Below are 22415 nucleotides of genomic sequence, written 5' to 3' on the forward strand. Positions count from 1 at the left end.
GAAAGCATACTAATAATGTAGGAATAAAAACGCAGATCAGGATGGGAGCAGTTGAACTTGCTGTATATTGAGTTCAGTGAGCCTCAATTATTGCTTAACACACAAGTAACAATCCTACACGCTTCATGTTTCTCACATCTAATCGCAGTACACCAGTCAGCATGGGAGGAAACAGGGTGCCCCAATTAGGGAAGACCCATGTGATACGGATATCTCATCTCACAGGGAGAAAATCGTATATTTAGGCCCTGGTTTGGGTGCAAATAAGAGTCGAAAAGAGGCAAAACATGAGGAAATCGGATACGCAAACTCCAACTACAATTGATATGTCTCAACCTGACAAATGGAATTCAGAGGTCTAATACTGCACCGATAAATGGCAGGTGTATTATGACCTTTCAAAATACGTGGGCATTCGTGATGAAGCACCTTATCTCTAATTAGATGTTCTCTCCTAGGCATATTACAAAACATACTGTAATTAACACCTCCACCTCAGAATAATTAATATACAGGTTCGATTGATCTCACTAGAGGCATGCATCTCTCTCTCTCTCTCTCTCTCTCTCTCTCTCTCTCTCTCTCTCTCTCTCTCTCTCTCTCTCTCTCTCTCTCTCTCTCTCTCTCTCTCTCTCTCTCTCACACACACACACACACATCCTCACACACCTACTATCCAGGTGCATAAAAAAGATTTGATCTTTCTGTACACAGAGACACTGCCCAGGCAAATTCTCAGAAAACATGGAAACTCCAGCTGTTATTGATGGGCTGTTGGATTTCTCAGTCCTAACAATTATCATAACAGTACCAGTACAGTACCTCACTTGTATAATAATTGGGTTGTTCTGTGTTTGCTCCCGCACTATGTCAGAATTGAGTTTAATGCACTGTGAAGTATGTAATATGTGCTCCAGCGATTTCAAACAATGTAGTCTTTTTGACAGAAGCTGTTTTTGAGATCCCAGCTAATGAATGATATTTTTTTTAATCCATGTCAGTGGTGAGGAAGTTGAAAATAAGGAAAGCATTGTCAAGGAACTTGAGGTAAAATGCATGTTTTTCTTTAGCCCCTGGCGTGAAACGAATAATCTGATGTATACTAATGCTTTCCCAGCTGCACACATGGTGAGAAAGACACCTTCCTCAACCAATCACCAACTGTGTAGTGTCAGAAGAGACGTATTTTACCCTTTGTATACCAAATCAAAATCTTAAGCACTATCTTTACGCTATTTTTCCTGCCACTGCATTTGTGGTTTAGAGCCTTTACTGGTTTAGAGTGTCTTAAATATTACCAGGTTTATAGAGCCTCATATGCTCGATGAAGGTATACTCGGATGCTGAAAAGTTGAAAGAATAATTTTTCTAATAGTCATTTGAAGTCAGAGTGAAGAAACATGTATTGAGTCAGCACTTAGTACTTCATAAAGCTATGGTGACTGAGTGCGGATACATTGTAAAGATTTGTTGGTAATTTAGACCTCTAAGTCGAAAGGATGCTTATCCGTGAGTGAATTAGTGGTCACACATTTGAAATCCAACAAGGCCTACTCACCAGTCATGTGATACCCACGGGCCATTGAGTTGGGTACTTGTAACACAGGGATTCAGGTTGTGTATCCTCACAGTCCTCGGGATCAGCGTGATGCTCAATGGGGGCCACCTCCTGATCTATCCAAACCCCGAATGCTATAATAGCCGTGGGCAATGGAAGGATCAAGCGAGGGCAGGGAAGGAAGGGAACAGCAGGAAGGGAGATCTGAAACGACAAACCAACAATGATGAGCTTTCTCCTGCCTAGCCCTATTCCCTAATGTAAGTCACCACATTATATCTACATGAACAGCTACATCATCATCAACTCTACCTGTAAAAGAAAAGAATTCTACTGCAAGAAAAAAGATACGACTCTTCACAACCTTCATGGGCACCTTAAGGAGGTGAACTGCTCTACTCCCCCTGCAAAACACAAAGAACAACTACTATGCCCCACTGTACTATTCTCCTTGTCAATGTTTCTATATGTAGAATTGATACCTACCCCCGTATTGCATTATCGATATCGGGAAAGGGGCATCTCCTGAGCAGTATCCTTGTAGCACTATGTCACCTAACATATGAATGTTATCAAACAATAATCCATATTGGGTTACGTCACCCCTTTGAATAATTCTAAATGTACAGTACCTGTACCAAGTTGCTCATTATGTCCCGATAGGTTTGTCCAAAAACGTTCCACACCCAAAGACTACTCAGCTGTTCATCTGTGGGCTGGAAAAGACTTCTGCCATACTTTTCATAAAGGTCCTCCGCATGAACCGCAAGCCACAGGTTCGCCAACAGAGGACCAAAACACCAATCCAGGTTTTATGCCACCAACGATATATATATATAATATCGTCTTCCGCAATAGCCTTGAGAAATCAGGCTCTCCAACGGAGGGCAAAAACGAGGTGCAAATAAAGTACGTCCTCAATTGTGTAACACAGATCGTCCTCCGCATGAGCCGTATAAAAGCAGGCTCGTCCAACGGAGGGCAAGGCAGACACAAACGAGAATCACAATAACTTCACCAAAATCATCCTCCGCATGAGTCTAACAGGACTCGCCAACGGAGGACCAAGGTCAGGGAAAAATACCCCGCAATTGCCGAACTTCGTAATGCCACGAAGTTCACTAGGAGAAAAGGTCTGGAAGCGCTCCTATTCACAGGAACCAAGAATCCTCAGAGCTGAAGCAGAACTCCTCTACCCGGCCGCCGATACAAAATATCCGACACCGGCTGCTGGCAGTGTAATCCTATATGAAACCTCTCACTTCCGGGTCGTAGCTAAGGCTTCTGGGATACGTAGTCTTTTCGTCCATTTCTCATTCCGACCGCCGCAAACTCCGGAATACGAGGCACTCATCTAACGGACTTAACAGTACATCCCCCCTCACTGAGAGCGCCTCAAAGGGCCAGGGCGCTGTGGGTACCTTTTATGGAACAACGCCACCAAACGAGGAGCATGAACACACGCCGCAGGTTCCCACGTATTCTCCTCAGGGCCATACCCCTTCCATGCAACCAGATAACGAAGGCTGCACCCCTGCCATCTTGAGTCCAGAATACTCTTTACCTCATACTCCAACCCATCTTGTACCACAAGAGGCGGAGGTAGTCTCCTCACCAATGACAAAGATGGCTTCAGCAGGGACACATGGAACACCGGATGGATCCGCAGGTGTTTTGGCAGCCTCAGCTTCATAGCCACAGGATTGACGCACTTCTCAATGGGATATGGACCGATGTAAGGGTTAAACACACTGTGTCTCCGAAATCTGATGTTTCTGGTCGACAACCACACAAGATCCCCCACCTGACGTCTGTGCTTATCGACTGCGCGTTTGTAAGCCACCTTTGAGGCCTTGAGATTAGCTTGTGCTTTCGCTAGGGTGTCCTTGATGTGTGAAACTCTCTTTGCCGCCTCAGGTACTTTGTCCTCCTTTATGGGATGAAGAAAAGGAAGGAAACGAGGATGGCACCCATAGGTACAATAAAAGGGAGACACCTGCGTGGCACTATGGGTAGCATTGTTGTATGCCACTTCGGCAAGCCACAAATAGTCCACCCAGTTTTCCTTGCTATGATCCAAGTAATATCTCAAGAACTGCTTTAAGGTCTGATTGAGAGGCTCCGTTTGCCCATCTGTCTGGGGGTGGAAGCTGGTGGACAAGGCTGTCTTGATATGCAGGGAAGAACACCAAGCTTTCCAGAACAGGGCTGTAAATTGAGAACTCCTGTCAGAAACGATAACAGCAGGCAGTCCATGCAGCCGCACAATGTGTACCATCAACAAACGCGCTAGTTGCCCTGCCGTGGGCACCTGTTGACATGCCACAAAATGCCCCATCTTTGTCAGGTAATCGATCACCACCAATATTGTTGTACACCCCTGGTCCTTGGGCAGAGCTACCACAAAATCCAGTGATATGCGCTCCCACGGAACGGAAGGAGTGGGTAGAGGTTGCAGTAACACTGCAGGCCGACGATGATCCGCTGTGACTGAAGCACAGACCTCACACTTTGATACCCATTCCTTAACATCAGACCTCAGAGATGACCACCAACATCGTCGATTTATGTGTTCCACCGTCTTCTCCACTCCCATATGACCCGCAGTAGGAGAGCAATGACACCATTGGTACACTTGTTTGCGAAGGGGGACTGTAGGGACCAAAAGCCTTCCTTGGTTTACAGGAAATCCCTCCTTGAACTGCCATTCTCTGTGGCTCTGTAGCCATGTTTTCCAATAAAAGGTGTTGATTCCCTTAAGGATTCCTTTCAGGAATGCGTCGGGCTGTATGACGCGGGAAACACCAATTACATCGATGTAAATACATCGCGGTGCGATGTTTACATCGCATGCTCGTTCACATCGCAGCCTTTTAGTGCGCATGCAACAACGGCGCGATGGCATTAACATCGCATGCAATTACAAGGCACGCGATGTTAAAATGCCATTACAACGCACGGAAAATGAAAGAAAGAAGAAAGTGGGCTTTTCATAAAAATAACATGTAGACACGGAAACATCCTAACATGGATGGGTGAAACGGGATAACAATGAAAGAAAGAAGAAAGTGGGCTTTTCATAAAAATAACATGTAAACAATGAAAGAAAGAAGAAAGTGGGCTTTTCGTACAAATAACAGATATACACGGAAACGGCCTAACATGGATGGGTGAAACGGGATAACAAGAAACGATGATTTCATGAAAGGTGTGCAAGATTTAAGAAGAAACAGGTGCACTGAAACGATGGGTGGGGAATGGATGGGCAGAAGGACGACGATGATTTCATGAAAGCAGGAAACAGAGGGCAGAAGGACGTGACAATATTTAAGAAACGATGATTTCATGAAAGGTGTGCAAGATTTAAGAAGAAACAGGTGCCAAGAAGCACGTGCCAATATTTCAGAAACGATGATTTCATGAAAGCAGGACGTGTGGTCTGACGGCTAGCTCTGCCGACTTTAGTGCTGTTAACCAAGGTTCGAGCCTCCTATCAAGTTGCCACACTTAAAATGTCAGCGCTATATTTACTTTTTATGTAGTTACAGTGATATTACAAGATATGTTATAATGGCGCAGATGTAAGTATTTATAAGAGACAGGTGAATATTACTTAATATTAATGAGAAGTGTCGACATGAGATGTGTCGACAAGAAAATGCTCAGCCTCGCAGATCTAAATATGTAAGAAGCAGGTGCCAAATCATATGTGTATGGGTGTATGGATGGATGCATGGATGGGTGGGGTGGATGAATGCATGGCGGGTGGATGGATGGATGGATGGATGCATGGGTGTATGCATGGATGGGTGTATAGATGGATGCATGGATGGGTGTATGGATGGATGCATGGATGGGTGTATGGATGGATGCATGGATGGGTGGATGAATGCATGGCGGATGGAGGCATGGATGGGTGGGTGAATGCATTGCGGATGGATGGATTGATGGATGGATGGATGCCTGGGTGTATGGATGGGTGTATGGATGGATGCATGGATGGGTGGGTGAATGCATGGCAGGTGGATGGATGCTCAGGCTCGCAAATGGGGACGGGGGAGGGGAGCAGGCATATGGGGTGTGAGTGAGCGCGCATGGACATACAACATGCATTGTGAAATTACCCTTGACCCATGCGGAAATGAAGACACATACAAAAGAACACCTTTGAACATTTTTATTTTCTTTACATTGCATTAATGCCAAATACTCAAACAAGTCTGGAGCTTTTTATTTTCTCTACATTGCATTGAAAACAAACACTTATTATTTGCTTAGCATTGCATTAATACAAAATACTTAAAAGATGAATAGGTATTTACTAGCATATAGAAATAACACACACAAACAAGAACACAACCCATTGACAAATTAAGGGTGGTACATATCCCACAAAAAATGTAAAGAAGATAGGGTGTCCAATGTACAGATCGGATTATGGTACACAACAGCAAGGGACAATTTTTTTACCCAAAGGAAGTAAGTACGTGTGCGATGGAAGATATGTAGTCACACGGCACAGACAAGGTGAAAAGTTGTAATACTTCCACAATTCGGGCAGACATTTCCTTTGAACGCTGAGAAAAACGAGGATGTAGATTACCGGCTAAACACTGTGAGATGCGCATTTCCTGGTAACTTTGCTCCTTTTGCAAAATCTCAAGAAAACTGTAGAAATTAGGGTGCGGTTTTCCAATACTTTTGTTCAAAGAGTTGTGCCAACCCTCTATGGCATTGTTTGTTTTTGCTCCTCCCTCTAAGCAGGCCGAGTAGCAGTTCCACCAGTCCACAAGAAAACGTGGTTTCCTCCGGCAACCCGACCTGCTTAGATGCCCAATCCATGTGTCTTCAAAATAATTTAATATTGGTGCCAATTTTTCTTCGTTTACCAAAAAATATTCAGACTGTGTAATCGATGTGTAGTATTCGTCTACACTATTAGGAGGAACAAAGCAAAGTCCAGAAAGTTTTTTAAGCTCAAACTGGAGTTTACTATCAGACACATAATCCTCAATAAGGGATGTTTTTTTAATTTTACGCCAAATAGCCTGAGAAAAGTGGAAAAAACATCCTTGTATTTGGGTATCGATGTACAATTTATTTATAGAATTTATCATGGGTAATTCAAAGTCCATGATTTCTTTTCTCTGACTTTTGTTTGGGATTTTGACTTTTAAGACTGACAAAAACTCAGTATACGTTGAAAATTGTTTGTCTGGTAGTAAACTGTAGACTAAAGGGACTATAATGTCGTTAACGTACCTGTGAATGGTGTAGATTTGGGTGAAAGGGGTGGGCGTGCTTTTAAAGGTCCCATCCATCATCCACACATCACTGCTCTGCAAGCGGTTGAGATTGCGGGGGGGTGCTAAATATTATATTGCGCTTTTGACAATTTTCATTGTCATACATAAGAAACGGTTCATTGGAAACGGTAACACTGAGTTCTACAGGAATTTTAATATCCCCAAAAGTTTGTGGTGCCACGCGTTTTGGGTCCTTTGCGTGTTTCTGACGTTGGATCATTCTACGTAAGTTGAGGATGGCAGGCATACTACTAGCCACATGTTCAGTAATGTTTTGGGATACCTCCCTTAAAATGGCACCACAAGGGTCATTGGAGTTGCCTGCAATCACTTTCATTTCATTTATCGCTTCTCGTACTTCAATAGCAGTTGCAGAGGCCGAGTGGTTATGCTCTGTGCTTCTTAAAACAGACTCACCCAGAGTAACCGCTTGTCCTCTGCAATCGCTTGAATAATATTTCACACACTTCCAATGACCCCGTGGCTCAGAATTTCTCTCTTTACAGTATTTATAACCGCTGTGTTTCAGTAGACGGTTTCCTCTGCTTGAGGTGATATATTTCGCCATCTTTGGATCAGACATTTGCTGTAGAAAAAAATAAAGCATTACCAAAATGATAAGAAAGACATAGGGAAAGTGGTAAGAAAGACATTTGCTGTAGGAGCACCCCAAAAACATGCCTTTTAGAGATGATAAGAAAGACATTTGATGTAGGAACAAAACATAAGCATGCATTTTTAAAATGTAAAAAAAATGTTTTTTCCATAATGCCGGTCACTAAATACAATTTAAATTAAAAGCCTTTTAATTGATTAATAACCAAACACATTTTTTGCGTGGGGAAAAAAATGGACACATTTTTATTATAGCACAGCATATCTGATTTGTCAACAAATCACATTGATTGACCCTTTAAGTAACAACAGACATTGTTTACCTTTTGTGCTACTCTGCTGCACTTAGCGGAGAAACTCCAAATCTTTGCTTGCCTTGCACCTCCGTTAACTTTACAACTCTGCAACAGCAAGTAACAAAATTAGGTTTGCTGTGTTATTATTACTTAGGTGTATCAAATACGCATTTGACAGTTGCTTCTTCAAACTATTTGGTGTCGTCATAGTTAGGACAAATTAACATTAATGTACCTGTAGCGTTGATCCGAAAGACATTTGATGTATGGACAAAACATAAACATGCATTTTTAAAATTAAAAAAATAAAAAGATTTTCGATAATGCCGGTCACTAAATGCATACAGTACTGCTAATAAAACAAAACAAAAAGCCTTTCATTTGATTAGTAATCAAACAATTTTTTTGCGTGGGAAAGAAAATGGACACATTTTTATTATAGCACAGCATATCTAATTTGTCAACAAATCACATTGATTGACCCTTTAAGTAACAACAGACATTGTTTACCTTTTGTGCTACTCTGCTGCACTTAGCGGAGAAACTCCAAATCTTTGCTTGCCTTGCACCTCCGTGAACTTTACAACTCTGCAACAGCAAGTAACAAAGTTAGGTTTGCGGTGGCATTATTACTTAGGTGTATCAAATACACATTTGGCAGTTGCTTCGCCAAACAATTTTATGTTGTCAGGGTTAGGCCAATTTATGCAATCCACCAACCCATCCACCAACCCAACCACCAACCCATCCAGCCACCAACCCATCCAAGAACATTTCAGTAGGAACCCCCCAAAAAAATGCATTGTACCGATGATAAGAAAGACATTTGAACAAAACATAAACATGCTTTTTAAAAATTAATCTAAAACAAAAAGCTTTTTTCATAATGCCGGTCACTAAATGCATACAGTACTGCTAATGAAATAGAAAAAAAAGTAATTTATTTCATCAAAAACAAAACACAATTATGGGTGGGATCAAAAGTGGACAAATATTAGTTTTGCCACAACATATGTAATTGGCAAAAAAATCACATTGCTTCACTCTTAAAGTAACGCCGGACATTTATTACCTTTTCTGCAACGCTGCTGCACTTAGCGGAGAAACTCAAAATCTTTGCTTGCCTAGCACCTCCGTTAAATTTCAAACTCTGTAACAGCAAGTAACAAAATCAGGTTGGCGGTGGCATTATTACTTAGGTGGATAAAATACGCATGTGACAGTAGCTTCGCCATACTTTGGCCGAAATACCATTACTGAACCTGTGTCGTTGTTTTAAACTGGGAATGACTTTCACCAACCCATCCACCCAACAACACACCCATCCACCCATTCATCCATTCATGCATCCATCCACGCATCCATCATGCACCCATCCACCATGCATCCACCCACCATGCATCCACCCACCCACTGCATCCCCCTCAGACCCCTCTAAATATAAGTCGGCTTTTATGTATATAAAGATCAGTGTAATCACTAGTATATGCAGTAGAACTTTGCACTCTACCATTCACATTCATATCCCTTTCCTATGTATATAAAGATAACTATACATTTGCAATTTTATTCTAATTGTATCTTTTATGTAACGCATGTAATCCTAAGTCCTTATGTTTTGCAACTGGTTATTATGTAAAACGCTCTAACACCTTCAGGGCAAAGTTCACGCTATATAACATTGCAACAGAGGGCACAACAGCACAAAAAACGAGGAAAACAGAGCTGACCCCTCACATATCTTGTTTGACTCTGATGTAGGGCACCTAAATGTCCCTTTCATTTTGAGAAGCCTAATTTTGGGGCTCTGGTTCCTTTACCCTAGGCCATCACATTCATCCTGTGTGATGAGTTTCCTCTTGCAGCAGTCCACCCATCCATGCATTCATCCATCCGCCATCCATTCGTCCACCCATCCATGCATCCATCCATACAGTCACCCATTCATCCACCCACCATCCATTCGTCCACCCATCCATGCATTCATCCATCCGCCATCCATTCATGAGCCCATCCATCATAACCTAATACATTAATAAAAATGTTATGTAGCGCTGCACTTTGAGGTTGTTGATAGGAGGCTTGAACCCTGGCTGACAACACCAAAGTCGGCAGAGCTATCCGTCAAGCTATATGTTAGCCCGTTTTGTAATTGTTTCCGTCTATATACATATGTGAGCGTTTTTTCTTTTGGGTTTGTCTACCCCTTTCCCTTTATTTTTGTTAGTTTGTTAGCCCGCTTTGTAATTGGCTTTTTTTGTCTGTTTCCCATTTATTTTTATTAGCTCGTGAGCTTTTTTGTGAGCGTTTTTTGGGGGGGATTTGACCATGTTGTTAACTGTGGATAGCAACAGGCACTTGTGCGTTTTCGGTTGAGCTTAACCACTTGGATGCTAAGCCTATTTGTTGATTCCCATGTAATTTCCATTGAAACCAATGGAAACTCCATGACGAGCTGGGCTCGTCATGAGCGTCGAAGGGGTTAAAGATGGCATAGTACACAGTATGGTGCACGTGAAGTTAAATATGATGACTCTGGACGAGATGATGGGGACTTGAAGAGGCAACTAAAGGTCAGAAATATTGGGAAGTGGTTTAAATGTCCCTTTCATTTTGAGAAGCCTAATTTTGGGGCTCTGGTTCCTTTACACTAGGCCATCACATTCATCCTGTGTGATGAGTTTCCTCTTGCAGCACTTGCAACAGAGGGCACAAGAGCACGGAAAACTAGGAAAACAAAGGGCAGAAGGGCACGCTACAACGAGGGAGAAGGCAACGAAATACAAGGGCAACAGAGGGCACAAGAGCACGAAAAACGAGGGGAACAGATGGCAGAAGGACACGAAATAGGAGGGCAACAGAGGGCACAACAGCACAAAAAACGATGAAAACAGAGTGCAGAAGGACACGAAATACGAGGGCAACAGAGGGAACAACAGCACAAAAAACGAGGAAAACAGAGCTGACCCCTCACATATCTTGTTTGACTCTGATGTAGGGCACCTACGGGGACGTACGGGTGAGCTTCGGCATTGCTATATACCCAAGCATCTTTGTGTGATTGGTAGGAAGTGCTACGTATTGGCTTATCAGAGGCTGTTTAAATGGGGCCCTGAGCTATTTACTGCCTATTTAACCCTACTCCATGAAATGCACGGCTTCCATTCTACCGGACCGGAGTATCATTCACATACATCTGGAGTTTCCTTATAGTTTCGTGCCTGTGGCTGCAGTCTAATGCTGCGGTCTACCATGTTGTTTACTGTGGATAGCAACAGGCACTTGTGCGTTCTTGGTTGAGCTTAAAGATGGCATAGTACACAGTATGGTGCGCGTGAAGTTGTTTTAATGTCCCTTTCATTTTGAGAAGCCTAATTTTGGTGCTCTGGTTCCTTTACACTAGGCCATCACATTCGTCCTGTGTGATGAGTTTCCTCTTGCAGAACTTGCAACAGAGGGCACAAGAGCACGGAAAACTAGGAAAACAGAGGGTAGAAGAGCACGCTACAACGAGGGAGAAGGCAACGAAATACAAGGGCAACAGAGGGCACAAGAGCACGAAAAACGAGGGAAACAGATGGCAGAAGGACACGCAAAAACGAGGGAAACAGATGGCAGAAGGACACGAAATACGAGGGCAACAGAGGGCACAACAGCACAAAAACCGATGAAAACAGAGGGCAGAACGCCACGAAATACAAGGGCAACAGTGGACACTTACCGAATTCAAAGTCACAACACAGGCACAGGGTCACGACACAGGCACAAATGCTGCAGACACGGTGAGCAGGACCATATATACCCCTCAACCCCCACCAACCCATTGGCTGAGATGATTTTTAAAAGTGTGGCCTCCAACATCGCGTTGTCATGTCGAGCGATGTATGGACGCCGCGCGATCCAATGACAGGCCCGCATTGGCGTCGCAACGACGTGCGGTGAAAAAACGGCCGGTGTGGATACCGTTGCAGTGAAATTGCCGCGATGTGAAGTCGCGCGATGGCAGTGTTCCCGATGGATCGTCATACAACTGTATGACGCACACCATCTTGGCTGGGTCGATGATAGCATTCTCCACTTTGGCCTTAGTATTCTTGGTGGAGGATTGGCGCGTGAGTGCATCTGCCTTCCTGTTCTCCGCCCCAGGTCGGAACGTTATGGCAAAGTGAAACTCCGAAAAGAAAAGCATCCACCTAAGCTGCCTTGGTGTGAGGTGTCTAGCGGCTGTCATAAATTGGAGGTTTCGGTGGTCTGTATATACTGTAACCATATGTCTGGCTCCCATAAGGAAATGCCTCCATTCCGTGAATGCAACCTTTATAGCCAGAAGTTCTTTTTCGGCGATACAATAGTTGCACTCCGCCCCATTCAATTTCCTGGACATGTACGCTACTGGATGTAATTGTCCAGTCAATTCATGCCTTTGTGAAAGTATGGCTCCCAGCGCTGCATCGGATGCGTCTGCCTCAACGATATAAGGTTTGTCCGGATTTGGATGGGCAAGCACTGGAGCAGACACAAAGGCTTCCTTCAATGCCTCAAATGCTTCTTGGGCTTCTTGATTCCAGGCAAAAGGCTGTGCCTTCCTCAACAGGTGTGTGATGGGGGCGAACACTTGTGAGAACTGCTTGATGAACCGCCTGTAAAAATTAGCAAAGCCGATGAAGCATTGCACATCCCTTACGTTCGGAGGTACAGGCCACTCTTTCACAGCTCGGATCTTGCCATCTCTTGGCCATAGGGGCTGAGCATGACCCCCAATAATTCCACCGTGGTCACATGAAAGTCGCACTTGCTCAATTTACAGTACAAGCTATGCTTATGTAGGATTTGTAAAACTGACTTAACATGATGAATGTGCAGTTCCTCAGTTTCGGAGTAGATGAGAATATCATCAATGTAAACGACCACATAATGGCCTAGGATTTCTCTCAGCACATCATTTAGGAAGTATTGGAATGCTGCTGGGGCATTGCAGAGCCCGAATGGCATTACCAAATATTCAAACAGACCATACCTGGTCTTAAACGCGGTCTTCCATTCATCCCCTCTTCTCATTCTCACTAAATGATTTGCACTCTTTAGATCCAGCTTAGTGTAGATGGTGGCTTTCTTGACTTGTTCCAGTAACACATTAATCAAGGGAAGGGGATATCTTTTCTTTACTGTTACGGCGTTTAACACCCTAAAGTCCACACATGCCCTCAGTTCCCCATTGGCGTTGGGAATGAAGAAAAGAGGAGAGGCCGCCGGGGACTTGGAAGGACGTATGAAACCTAGCTCTAAGAGTTTGTTCAGATAGTCCCTCAAGTACACATTCTCGGGTTCAGTCAACGCATACAGGCGTCCGGTCGGAACCACAGCACCAGGGACGAGATCTATTTGACAGTCGTACTGTCGATAAGGAGGAAGAACCTCCGCTTGTATTTCGTCAAAAACCTCTTGATATTCTTTGTATACCACAGGCAGTTGGACTTCTTTCTCTGCGGCAGTAGCCACATGCACCCCGCAAGCTAAAGCAGATGAAGGCCTCTTGTTAACCTCATAACAATGTTCCCAGCAATATGAGGAATTCAACGTGATTGTGCCTGTACCCCAATCTAGCTCAGGATTGTGACGTCTCAACCAGGGGATACCCAATATGATACCATATTGAGGTGCCTTAATTATGCTGAACTTGACCTTTTCTGTATGGCATCCAAACAGCATTTCCATCTCTTCAGTGAGGTACCGAATGGGGCCTATGTCCAATTTCCTCCCATCTACAGCATAGATTTCCTCACTTGTCTCTCTGGGGATCAAACAAACCCCTACTCTCTTCGCTCTTCCAAATCCATAAACATACCTGTTGCCCCCGAGTCTACCATGGCATGCAATGTTATCCATTTTGCCTGCACCAGCAACAGGATTTCAATAAACAGATGCTGAGAACCCACCATATGATTCAACAAGGAAGGGATGCAAACCTGACTCCAAGGAACCCCTTAGTTCACCTTAGAGTCCTCTAGTTTTCCGGCGTTTTATCTATAGCTGCGGTTGCCCCTCTGTTGACACGAAACCTGGACATCTTGGGTTTCACAGGGCATTCCCGAACAAAATGCCCTTTTTTGCCAAAATATAAACAAAGCCCTTGCCTACGACGTTGCTCTTTCTCAGTGTTGGTTAAGGCGGCTCTAACCGCCCCTATATCCATGGGCTCAGAGCTAGTAGTATGGCTATTGTCTGCAGGTTTCTGATGCACATACGAGGGGACTGTTCTCCCTCTTCCTTTATGATCCTCCTTACGTTCCCTTTGCCTATGGTCCAGTCTCAAAACCAAGTTGATCAAATCCTCACATGTAACCGGCTGGGGATCGATCTGCGCTATAATGTCCTTCATGTCCTCATGTAATCCCTGTTGGAACAAAGAGGCTTGCTTGGCCTCAGGCCACTTAGTTTCCGTAACAAGTCTTCTAAAAGAATTTAAGTAGGTCCAAATATCCTGATGACCTTGTCGGAGATCTAGCAGCTGTGTATGAGTCTGCCCTACGATCAAAGACCTTGATGAACTCATCCCTGAAAGCTTCCCAATCATGTATGATAGGGTCATCTCGGTGGATCAGAGGCACCACCCATTGGGCTGCGTCTCCTGGGAAGTAAGAGATAAGGAACACAACCTTGGCCTGATTGGTAGGAAAAGACCGTGGTTTACAAGAAAAATGCAGCATTACCTGCGTAAGAAACACCTGAACCGAACCTGAGTCCCCCTTAAATCGTTCAGGGTTAGCCAACGGAATAGTCACAGGCATTTCCACCACCACTGAACTAGGCGGGGTGGCAACCGAGGCCTCTGCGTTGAAAGGATTCCTCTGAATGTTATCTAGTCTGTTTCGTAAGTCTGCTGTCGCCTGCCTAGAGGCAACCAACGCCGTCTGTACTAGAGCTAAGGCAGCTAAAACATCATCAAGAGTGTCCACATAATCGATTAGCACCATATATCCCGAAAATAGTAAATCCACAGCAGCATGGATTTGTCATAGGCAGAGACACCACGGCTCACATAAATACAGCTATTACTGCTTTTGATATAGCCGAGACGGAGTCCATCCCACTCGGCATGATCTTACTAGACGCCGAGAAGGCTTTCGACTGAGTGGGATGGGACTACCTCTGGTCAGCTCTGTCTTTCATGGGATTCGGGGACCCCTTCGTTAGCTGGATAAAAGCACTATATGACAGACCCACGGCGAGTATCAGCTATGCTGGGCAAACTTCTTCGGTATTCCCCATCTCTTGTGGCACTCGGCAGGGGTGTCCTTTATCACCCCTGCTCTTTGCCCTACCAATGGAACCCTTTTTATCTGCCCTCCAGCTCCAATCGCGTATCGTACCGTTTAGACATAGCCCTTTTTCATTGAAAATTACCGCATATGCGGATGATATTGCCATATATTCTACAGATGTATCCCAGGCACTAGAGGGTATCAATATCGAAGCCAGCAGATTCGGTGCTGTTTCAGGATACAAACTAAATATCAATAAAACACAAATAGTTGTGAACCACAAACCACAAGGAATTATTACTGGTATATGTAAGGTTGCTAATTATCTGGGGGTTAAAATCTCGTCTAAAATCTGCGACATCATTCCCGTAAACTACGATGCTCTATTAAAATCTACCGCTTCGTCACTGAAGAAATGGCATAAACTTCCCTTAAACATCATAAGTAGAATCAACTTTATCAAAATGAAAGTGCTTCCTAAATTCCTGTACTTATTTCGTTCTATACCTTTAGCACTTCAAAACTCTTTTTTTAAGAAGCTAGATGGTTTATTTAGCAGTTTTATTTGGGGATACAAAAAGGTTCGTAGATCCTTGACGCTATTAAAAGGGACAGTAGAGGCAGGGGGACTTAATTTCCCAGACTTTAAATTATATTTTTGGTCCACTTTTATAGGCTGGCTGCGCTCCTTGCTGAATTCTGATACTCAATTTTTTTTCCATATCCTTATGCTCAACTCGGACTCCATAATGTTTTTGTTAAGATTAAACGACCCAAACTATTACAAAAGGGTCAAATTTAAGACTGCCAGAGATTCTGCAAAAATCTGGTTCAATATCTTGACTTTTTGCCACACTTCTTTTTTTCATCCCAGACTACAATTGTGGGGAAATCCAGGTCTCCCTGGGATTTTTAACGATGGCAGGGCAAATAAATGGTCCACTCATGGAATTAAAACCTTGGGGGATCTTTACGGGTCTGAAGGTTTCCTAGATTTTGGGGCACTTAAACATGTATTTAAACTTACCGACTCAATGATGTTTCAATATATCCAAATCCATGACTTTTTAATACGTAAGAGGAAAATCTCAGAACTTTCAGACTCTGATATTTGGGATTGCTTTTACTCACCGCCGACTAAGTCTTTAATAAGTAAAAGTTATAAATGATTAAACACCTATAAGACAGGAGACTGCTCTAAACTAGTGGAGAAATGGAGCTTGAAGATGGGGCACAATGTAACCTATAACCAGATCGCTCACTTTCTTTCCAATCTGAACAATCTTGTACGCTCTTCAACTTTAAGGCTACAACAGTTTAAAACCACCTGTTTGCTTTATTACACTCCCGAAGTAATTTCTAAATGGTCGTTAAATGCTGCCTATAGCGATCGTACTAAGTGCCCCAAGTGCGACTTAGATGGGGCTGACTTAGAACATATGTTTTTTTCTTGCCCTTTGTTGAAGAAGTTTTGGTCAGCATTAGACAAGGTCTTGAAAATGAAACTGAGCAAACCACCATCACTGTCGGCTCCTCTGATATTATTAGATATTCACCCCTTTTCCTCTTCTGAGCAGAACCTAGTTACTATACTAATGTCTTGCGCAAAATTAACTATAGCTCGAGTATGGATCTCCCCTAAACCTCCTCACGTTTTGGAATGGTGGTCGTTGGTCAATGAAATACATTCTATGAAGGCTGCCCTGACCAAGTTTAGAGGGGTACAGTCGTTAAGGAAATTTGAAAAGATATGGGGAAACTTTTTATAAAATGTTAAATTAAATGTATCCTAACGATATTAGTTATATTCTGTCAGATTGCTATCTCTGCTCCACTGTCATTGTCATTGATTCCCCTTTATGGTGTTCTCGCTGTCTACAAACCGATTCATATATTCTGCCATTATTTTATTTTGCCAATGCTTTCCTCCCTCTGAATGTTCTGTATCTGTATTTTGTCTCCATTGCCGTGTTGTCAATAAAAATATTTTTTTTAAAAAAGAGTGGCCATATTCAGCGCCCGCTGACCAGGAGGACGCTGTATCGTGGGTCGGATATTCTGTTATCCTCACAGTCCTCGTGATCAGCGTGATGCTCAATGGGGGCCACCTGATCTATCCAAACCCCGAATGCTATAATAGCCGTGGGCAAGGGAAGAATCAAGCGAGGGCAGGGAAGGAAGGGAACAGCAGGAAGGGAGATCTGAAACGACAAACCAACAATGATGAGCTTTCTCCTGCCTAGCTCTATTCCCTAATGTAAGTCACCACATTATATCTACATGAACAGCTACATCATCATCAACTCTACCTGTAAAAGAAAAGAATTCTACTGCAAGAAAAAAGATGCGACTCTTCACAACCTTCATGGGCACCTTAAGGAGGTGAACTGCTCTACTCCCCCCTGCAAAACACAAAGAACAACTACTATGACCCACTGAACTATTCTCCTTGTCAATGATTCTATATGTAGAATTGATACCTACCCCCGTATTGCATTATCGATATCGGGAAAGGGGCATCTCCTGAGCAGTATCCTTGTAGCGAATGTATGACATTACAACGCATGCTTTTACCACGCATGCTGTTACAACGCAGGTTTTACTACGCATACCATTACAAGCATTACACTTGGGGGTGCTGGATAGTGAATAGTTTAATTTACTATTCCAACTCCGGTCCCCGTGGACACTAGGGAAGGTGTTGGATAGTAAATTAAACTTATTCCCTATCCTAGAGCTCCCCCCAGTGTAATGCGTTGTAATGGTATGCGTAGTAAAACCTGCGTTGTAACAGCACTGCGTCGTAAAAGTTGCGTTGTAAAGGATGTTTACCCTTGTAGCACTATGTCACCTAACATATGAATGTTATCAAACAATAATCCATATTGGGTTACGTCACCCCGTTGAATAATTCTAAATGTACAGTACCTGTACCAAGTTGCTCATTAGGTCCCGATAGGTTTGTCCAAAAAGGTTCCACACCCAAAGACTACTCCGCTGTTCATCTGTGGGCTGGAAAAGACTTCTGCCATACTTTTCATAGGATCACTGAAAGAATATCGACTGAAAGAATATCGACTACCCAAAATATCGTTGAGAAAATATCGACAGTCAAAATATCGAGTTTCTATCTACAAACAGGTAAGTACAAAAATATCGAGTACAAAATATCGTTTACAAAAATATCGTTGTTAAAAATATCGACTTTACTAAAAACAATGTTTAATTACATTAATATAAAAAATTAATTACTAAAATATAATTAACAATACTTAAAATAACTTTTAATAATTAAATAATTAATGAAAGTAAAAAAATTATTTTTTTTCATCATATTTCTTAAAACATATATATATAGTAACAAAATTTAATTAAATAATAGGCAATATTGTATATGTACCCCAAAAACCCAAAACTGACCCTGAACCCTAAAAATACCCCTTTACCCAAAAACTGAAAACTGACCCTGAACCCTAAAAATACCACTTTACCCAAAAACTGAAAACTGACCCTGAACCCTAAAAATACCCCTTTACCCAAAAACTGAAAACTGACCCTGAACCCTAAAAATACCCCTTTGCCCAAAAACTGAAAACTGACCCTGAACCCTAAAAATACCCCTTTACCCAAAAACTGAAAACTGACCCTGAACCCTAAAAATACCCCTTTACCCAAAAACTGAAAACTGACCCTGAACCCTAAAAATACCCCTTTACCCAAAAACTGAAAACTGACCCTGAACCCTAAAAATACCCCTTTACCCAAAAACTGAAAACTGACCCTGAACTCTAAAAATACCCCTTTGCCCAAAAACTGAAAACTGACCCTGAACCCTAAAAATACCCCTTTGCCTAAAAACTGAAAACTGACCCTGAACCCTAAAAATACCCCTTTACCCAAAAACTGAAAACTGACCCTGAACCCTAAAAATACCCCTTTGCCCAAAAACTGAAAACTGACCCTGAACCCTAAAAATACCCCTTTGCCCAAAAACTGAAAACTGACCCTGAACCCTAAAAATACCCCTTTACCCAAAAACTGAAAACTGACCCTGAACCCTAAAAATACCCCTTTACCCAAAAACTGAAAACTGACCCTGAACCCTAAAAATACCCCTTTGCCCAAAAACTGAAAACTGACCCTGAACCCTAAAAATACCCCTTTAATTTAACATAATTAGCAATTAATCAATTAAATTAAATTAATTACCAATTAAATTGTAAATAATTAACATATATTATTTAATTACCAATTAATTAATTATTACTACCAATTAATAAATTTACATATTTAATTTATTATAATTAAATTACTTCCCACCCTATTCCCCTATAAACCCACAACCCGCTACAGAAAAGACATTATTTTAATTTACATAATTAGCAATTAATCAATTAAATTAAATTAATTACCAATTAAATTGTAAATAATTAACATATATTATTTAATTACCAATTAATTAATTATTACTACCAATTAATAAATTTACATATTTAATTTATTATAATTAAATTACTTCCCACCCTATTCCCCTATAAACCCACAACCCGCTACAGAATAAAATTACACAATAATTAAAAAAAATATTAATTAAAAATAATTATTAAAAAAATGACACTTTTCACATATATTATAACATAAAAACACTATTAATAATTAAATATTATTGAAAAAACTATATTTTTTACTATCTAGATTATATACTTGGATATTTTCACTGTCTATATTATTTACAGTCGATATTACTTCACTTACCTTAAAAACGATATTTTGACTGTCGATATTCTGTCTAGTCGATATTTTCTCCAAACGATATTTAAAACTCGATATTCTTTCCAGTCGATATTTTGGAGTCGATATTATGTCTGTGCACCCTTTTCATAAAGGTCCTCCACATGAACCGCAAACCGCAGGTTCGCCAACAGAGGACCAAAACACCAATCCAGGTTTTATGCCACCAACAAAATATATATATATATATATATATATATATATATATATATATATATATATATATATATATATATAAAAAAATATATATGTATATATATATATAATATCGTCCTCCGCAATAGCCTTGAGAAATCAGGCTCTCCAACGGAGAGCAAAAACGAGGTGCAAATAAAGTACTTCCCCAATTGTGTAACACAGATCGTCCTCCGCATGAGCCGTATAAAAGCAGACTCGTCCAACGGAGGGCAAGGCAGACACAAACTAGGATCACAATAACTTCACCAAAATTGTCCTCCGCATGGGTCTAACAGGACTCGCCAACGGAGGACCAAGGTCAGGGAAAAATACCCCGCAATTGCCGAACTTCGTAATGCCACGAAGTTCACTAGGAGAAAAGGTCAGGAAGCGCTCCTATTCACAGGAACCAAGAATCCTCAGAGCTGAAGCAGAACTCCTCTACCCGGCCGCCGATACAAAATATCCAACACCGGCTGCTGGCGGTGTAATCCTATATGAAACCTCTCATTTCCGGGTCGTCGTTAAGGCTTCTGGGATACGTAGTCTTTTCGTCCATATCCCATTTCGACCGCCGCAAACTCCGGAATACGAGGCGCTCATCTAACGGACTTAACACAGGTAAATAAACTGTTCTACCAATTGTGCTGTGCAAGCTTTACACAATACTCTGCTGCGAGACATTCAGTCTTTTGCCTGATACGCAATGTACTAGTTGGCTGCGTGACAAAGAACTTGGGATCACTGATGCACACAATTTTGTCTAAATAACTGTGAAAATTAGCTGTTCACATAATATGCACAGCAGCGACCGGTAGGTTGAAGTTTTCCGATGGATAGCAGACCTTCATCTCAGCAGCTATTTTCTCAATTTACCAGATTTGTTATCTCTGTAATTAAAGGTAAAAGGAAGCCTACTTCCACAAAAAATAAGACATTGGGGAGAACAGTGACAAATGTGGACAGCTGTCAGAAGCTCAGGAGATGCTGGCCAAAAAGGGTTGCTTCATGGTGGCAAATGTATACGGTTGTGAAATGTTGTTGCTAGAGTTGGTATAGTGAGAAAAGTATTATAAAAACAAGCATTGGCAAAGATAATAGGTCTCAGATGGTAGAGGTATTGGCTTTATACAATTACAAGAAGAGATCATGAGGTGAAAAAGTGCATAAGTTACGTCCTCTAAAATATTAACGCATCTAAACCCAATAAGCATGGTGTACGAAAGATGAAAACGGAGGAAATTTGAATTCCGTATTTAACATCCCTAGGGTGAAATATACCAGATCCAGTTTTTCTGGAAAAGGAAGCCTCACCCACGTAATGTGGCATGCTTCATCATAGTCTTCTTCGCACCACCCTGGTAAGAGGGTAACTAACCAAAGCATACTCTAACTCATAATTATGAAGGAGTTTCTGATGAATTATAATTCCTGGATAATTGCAGGGATCCAGATAAAACTACTTAGGGTAAACCTATGGGATTTTCCTTTATTGGTAGCTACCGTAGGAATGATTAAAAAAAGATAAAGGAGATGTTTCTGGCCACTACGACCCTCACAGCAATTTTTCTGGCAATGTGTTTCTTCCCCTAATCTAGCGTATCAACCAGTCTCAGGTATTCATCTGAACTAATGAAGGTAGAGATAAAGGATCCCTCATAAACTAAAAGTAGCTCCTCTACATGCAGATGAAACGAGGACTTCCTACCTTCCTCGCATGGAGATGACAGCCTAGGGAATAGACATCATGGTAAGTATTTTTGTCATGATTGACATAATAAATTCATAGTGCAGTAAAATCAGCACATGACTTTCTTATAGTGACACTTCAAAACAAAACACTCTACACACATGAGACTGTGGTTCTGTGGAGACAAGAAAACATGCATCCAATAATGCCTCATGACTTACCCAACTTGGGGGAGTGCTTTACAACATGGTCAGATGTCGGGGGCAGTTCCTGTTGCCACACATTTTAAGCTTAACATGGTTATTAGTTGGTAACTATCAGAATGAAATCCAAAAAGTAAGACATTCTTTTTTTCTTTAATGGTAAGGTGGCCATATTGGCTGCGGTATTTCAACCTCAAAATATTCACCGCATAATACACATTTTTTTCTTTTTCATCTTTGGTGCCCCGTCCTGTTTGGTTTAGAAGAGCTATTGGCTTTGCTACTTGGTTAGGGGTGGAGAACGGGAGGGCTGTGTGGGTACAGAACGAGAGGGAGGGTGGGAATGGGGAACGGGACGGTATAAAAAGTGACATGATTCAGCCAGCCCTGGCCACGTCATAGAGCTTTTTTCCCCAACTTTTGGTTTAGGGGGTGGAGAAGAAACAAGCACTGTGGTCTCTTGGGAGGGTACAAAAAAACAAGGGTGGGGAGGGTCAGAGGTGAAGAAGAAACAGGG

General features: G+C 42.0%; 1 protein-coding gene across 8 annotated transcripts in view; it reads left to right on the forward strand.

Annotated features, from left to right (window-relative positions):
- The window catches only part of MAJIN (membrane anchored junction protein), an 801090-nt gene that overhangs the window by 155599 nt on the left and 623076 nt on the right, over positions 1 to 22415 (forward strand). For all 8 annotated transcript variants that reach the window (XM_078660571.1, XM_078660573.1, XM_078660568.1 and 5 more), the window contains one exon: positions 1002 to 1047. In XM_078660571.1, the coding sequence (XP_078516697.1) occupies positions 1002 to 1047 (46 nt within the window). The remainder of the gene's footprint in view (positions 1 to 1001; positions 1048 to 22415) is intronic.

This window comes from Lissotriton helveticus, chromosome 9, assembly GCF_964261635.1.
Source record: "Lissotriton helveticus chromosome 9, aLisHel1.1, whole genome shotgun sequence".
NCBI lineage: Eukaryota > Metazoa > Chordata > Amphibia > Caudata > Salamandridae > Lissotriton > Lissotriton helveticus.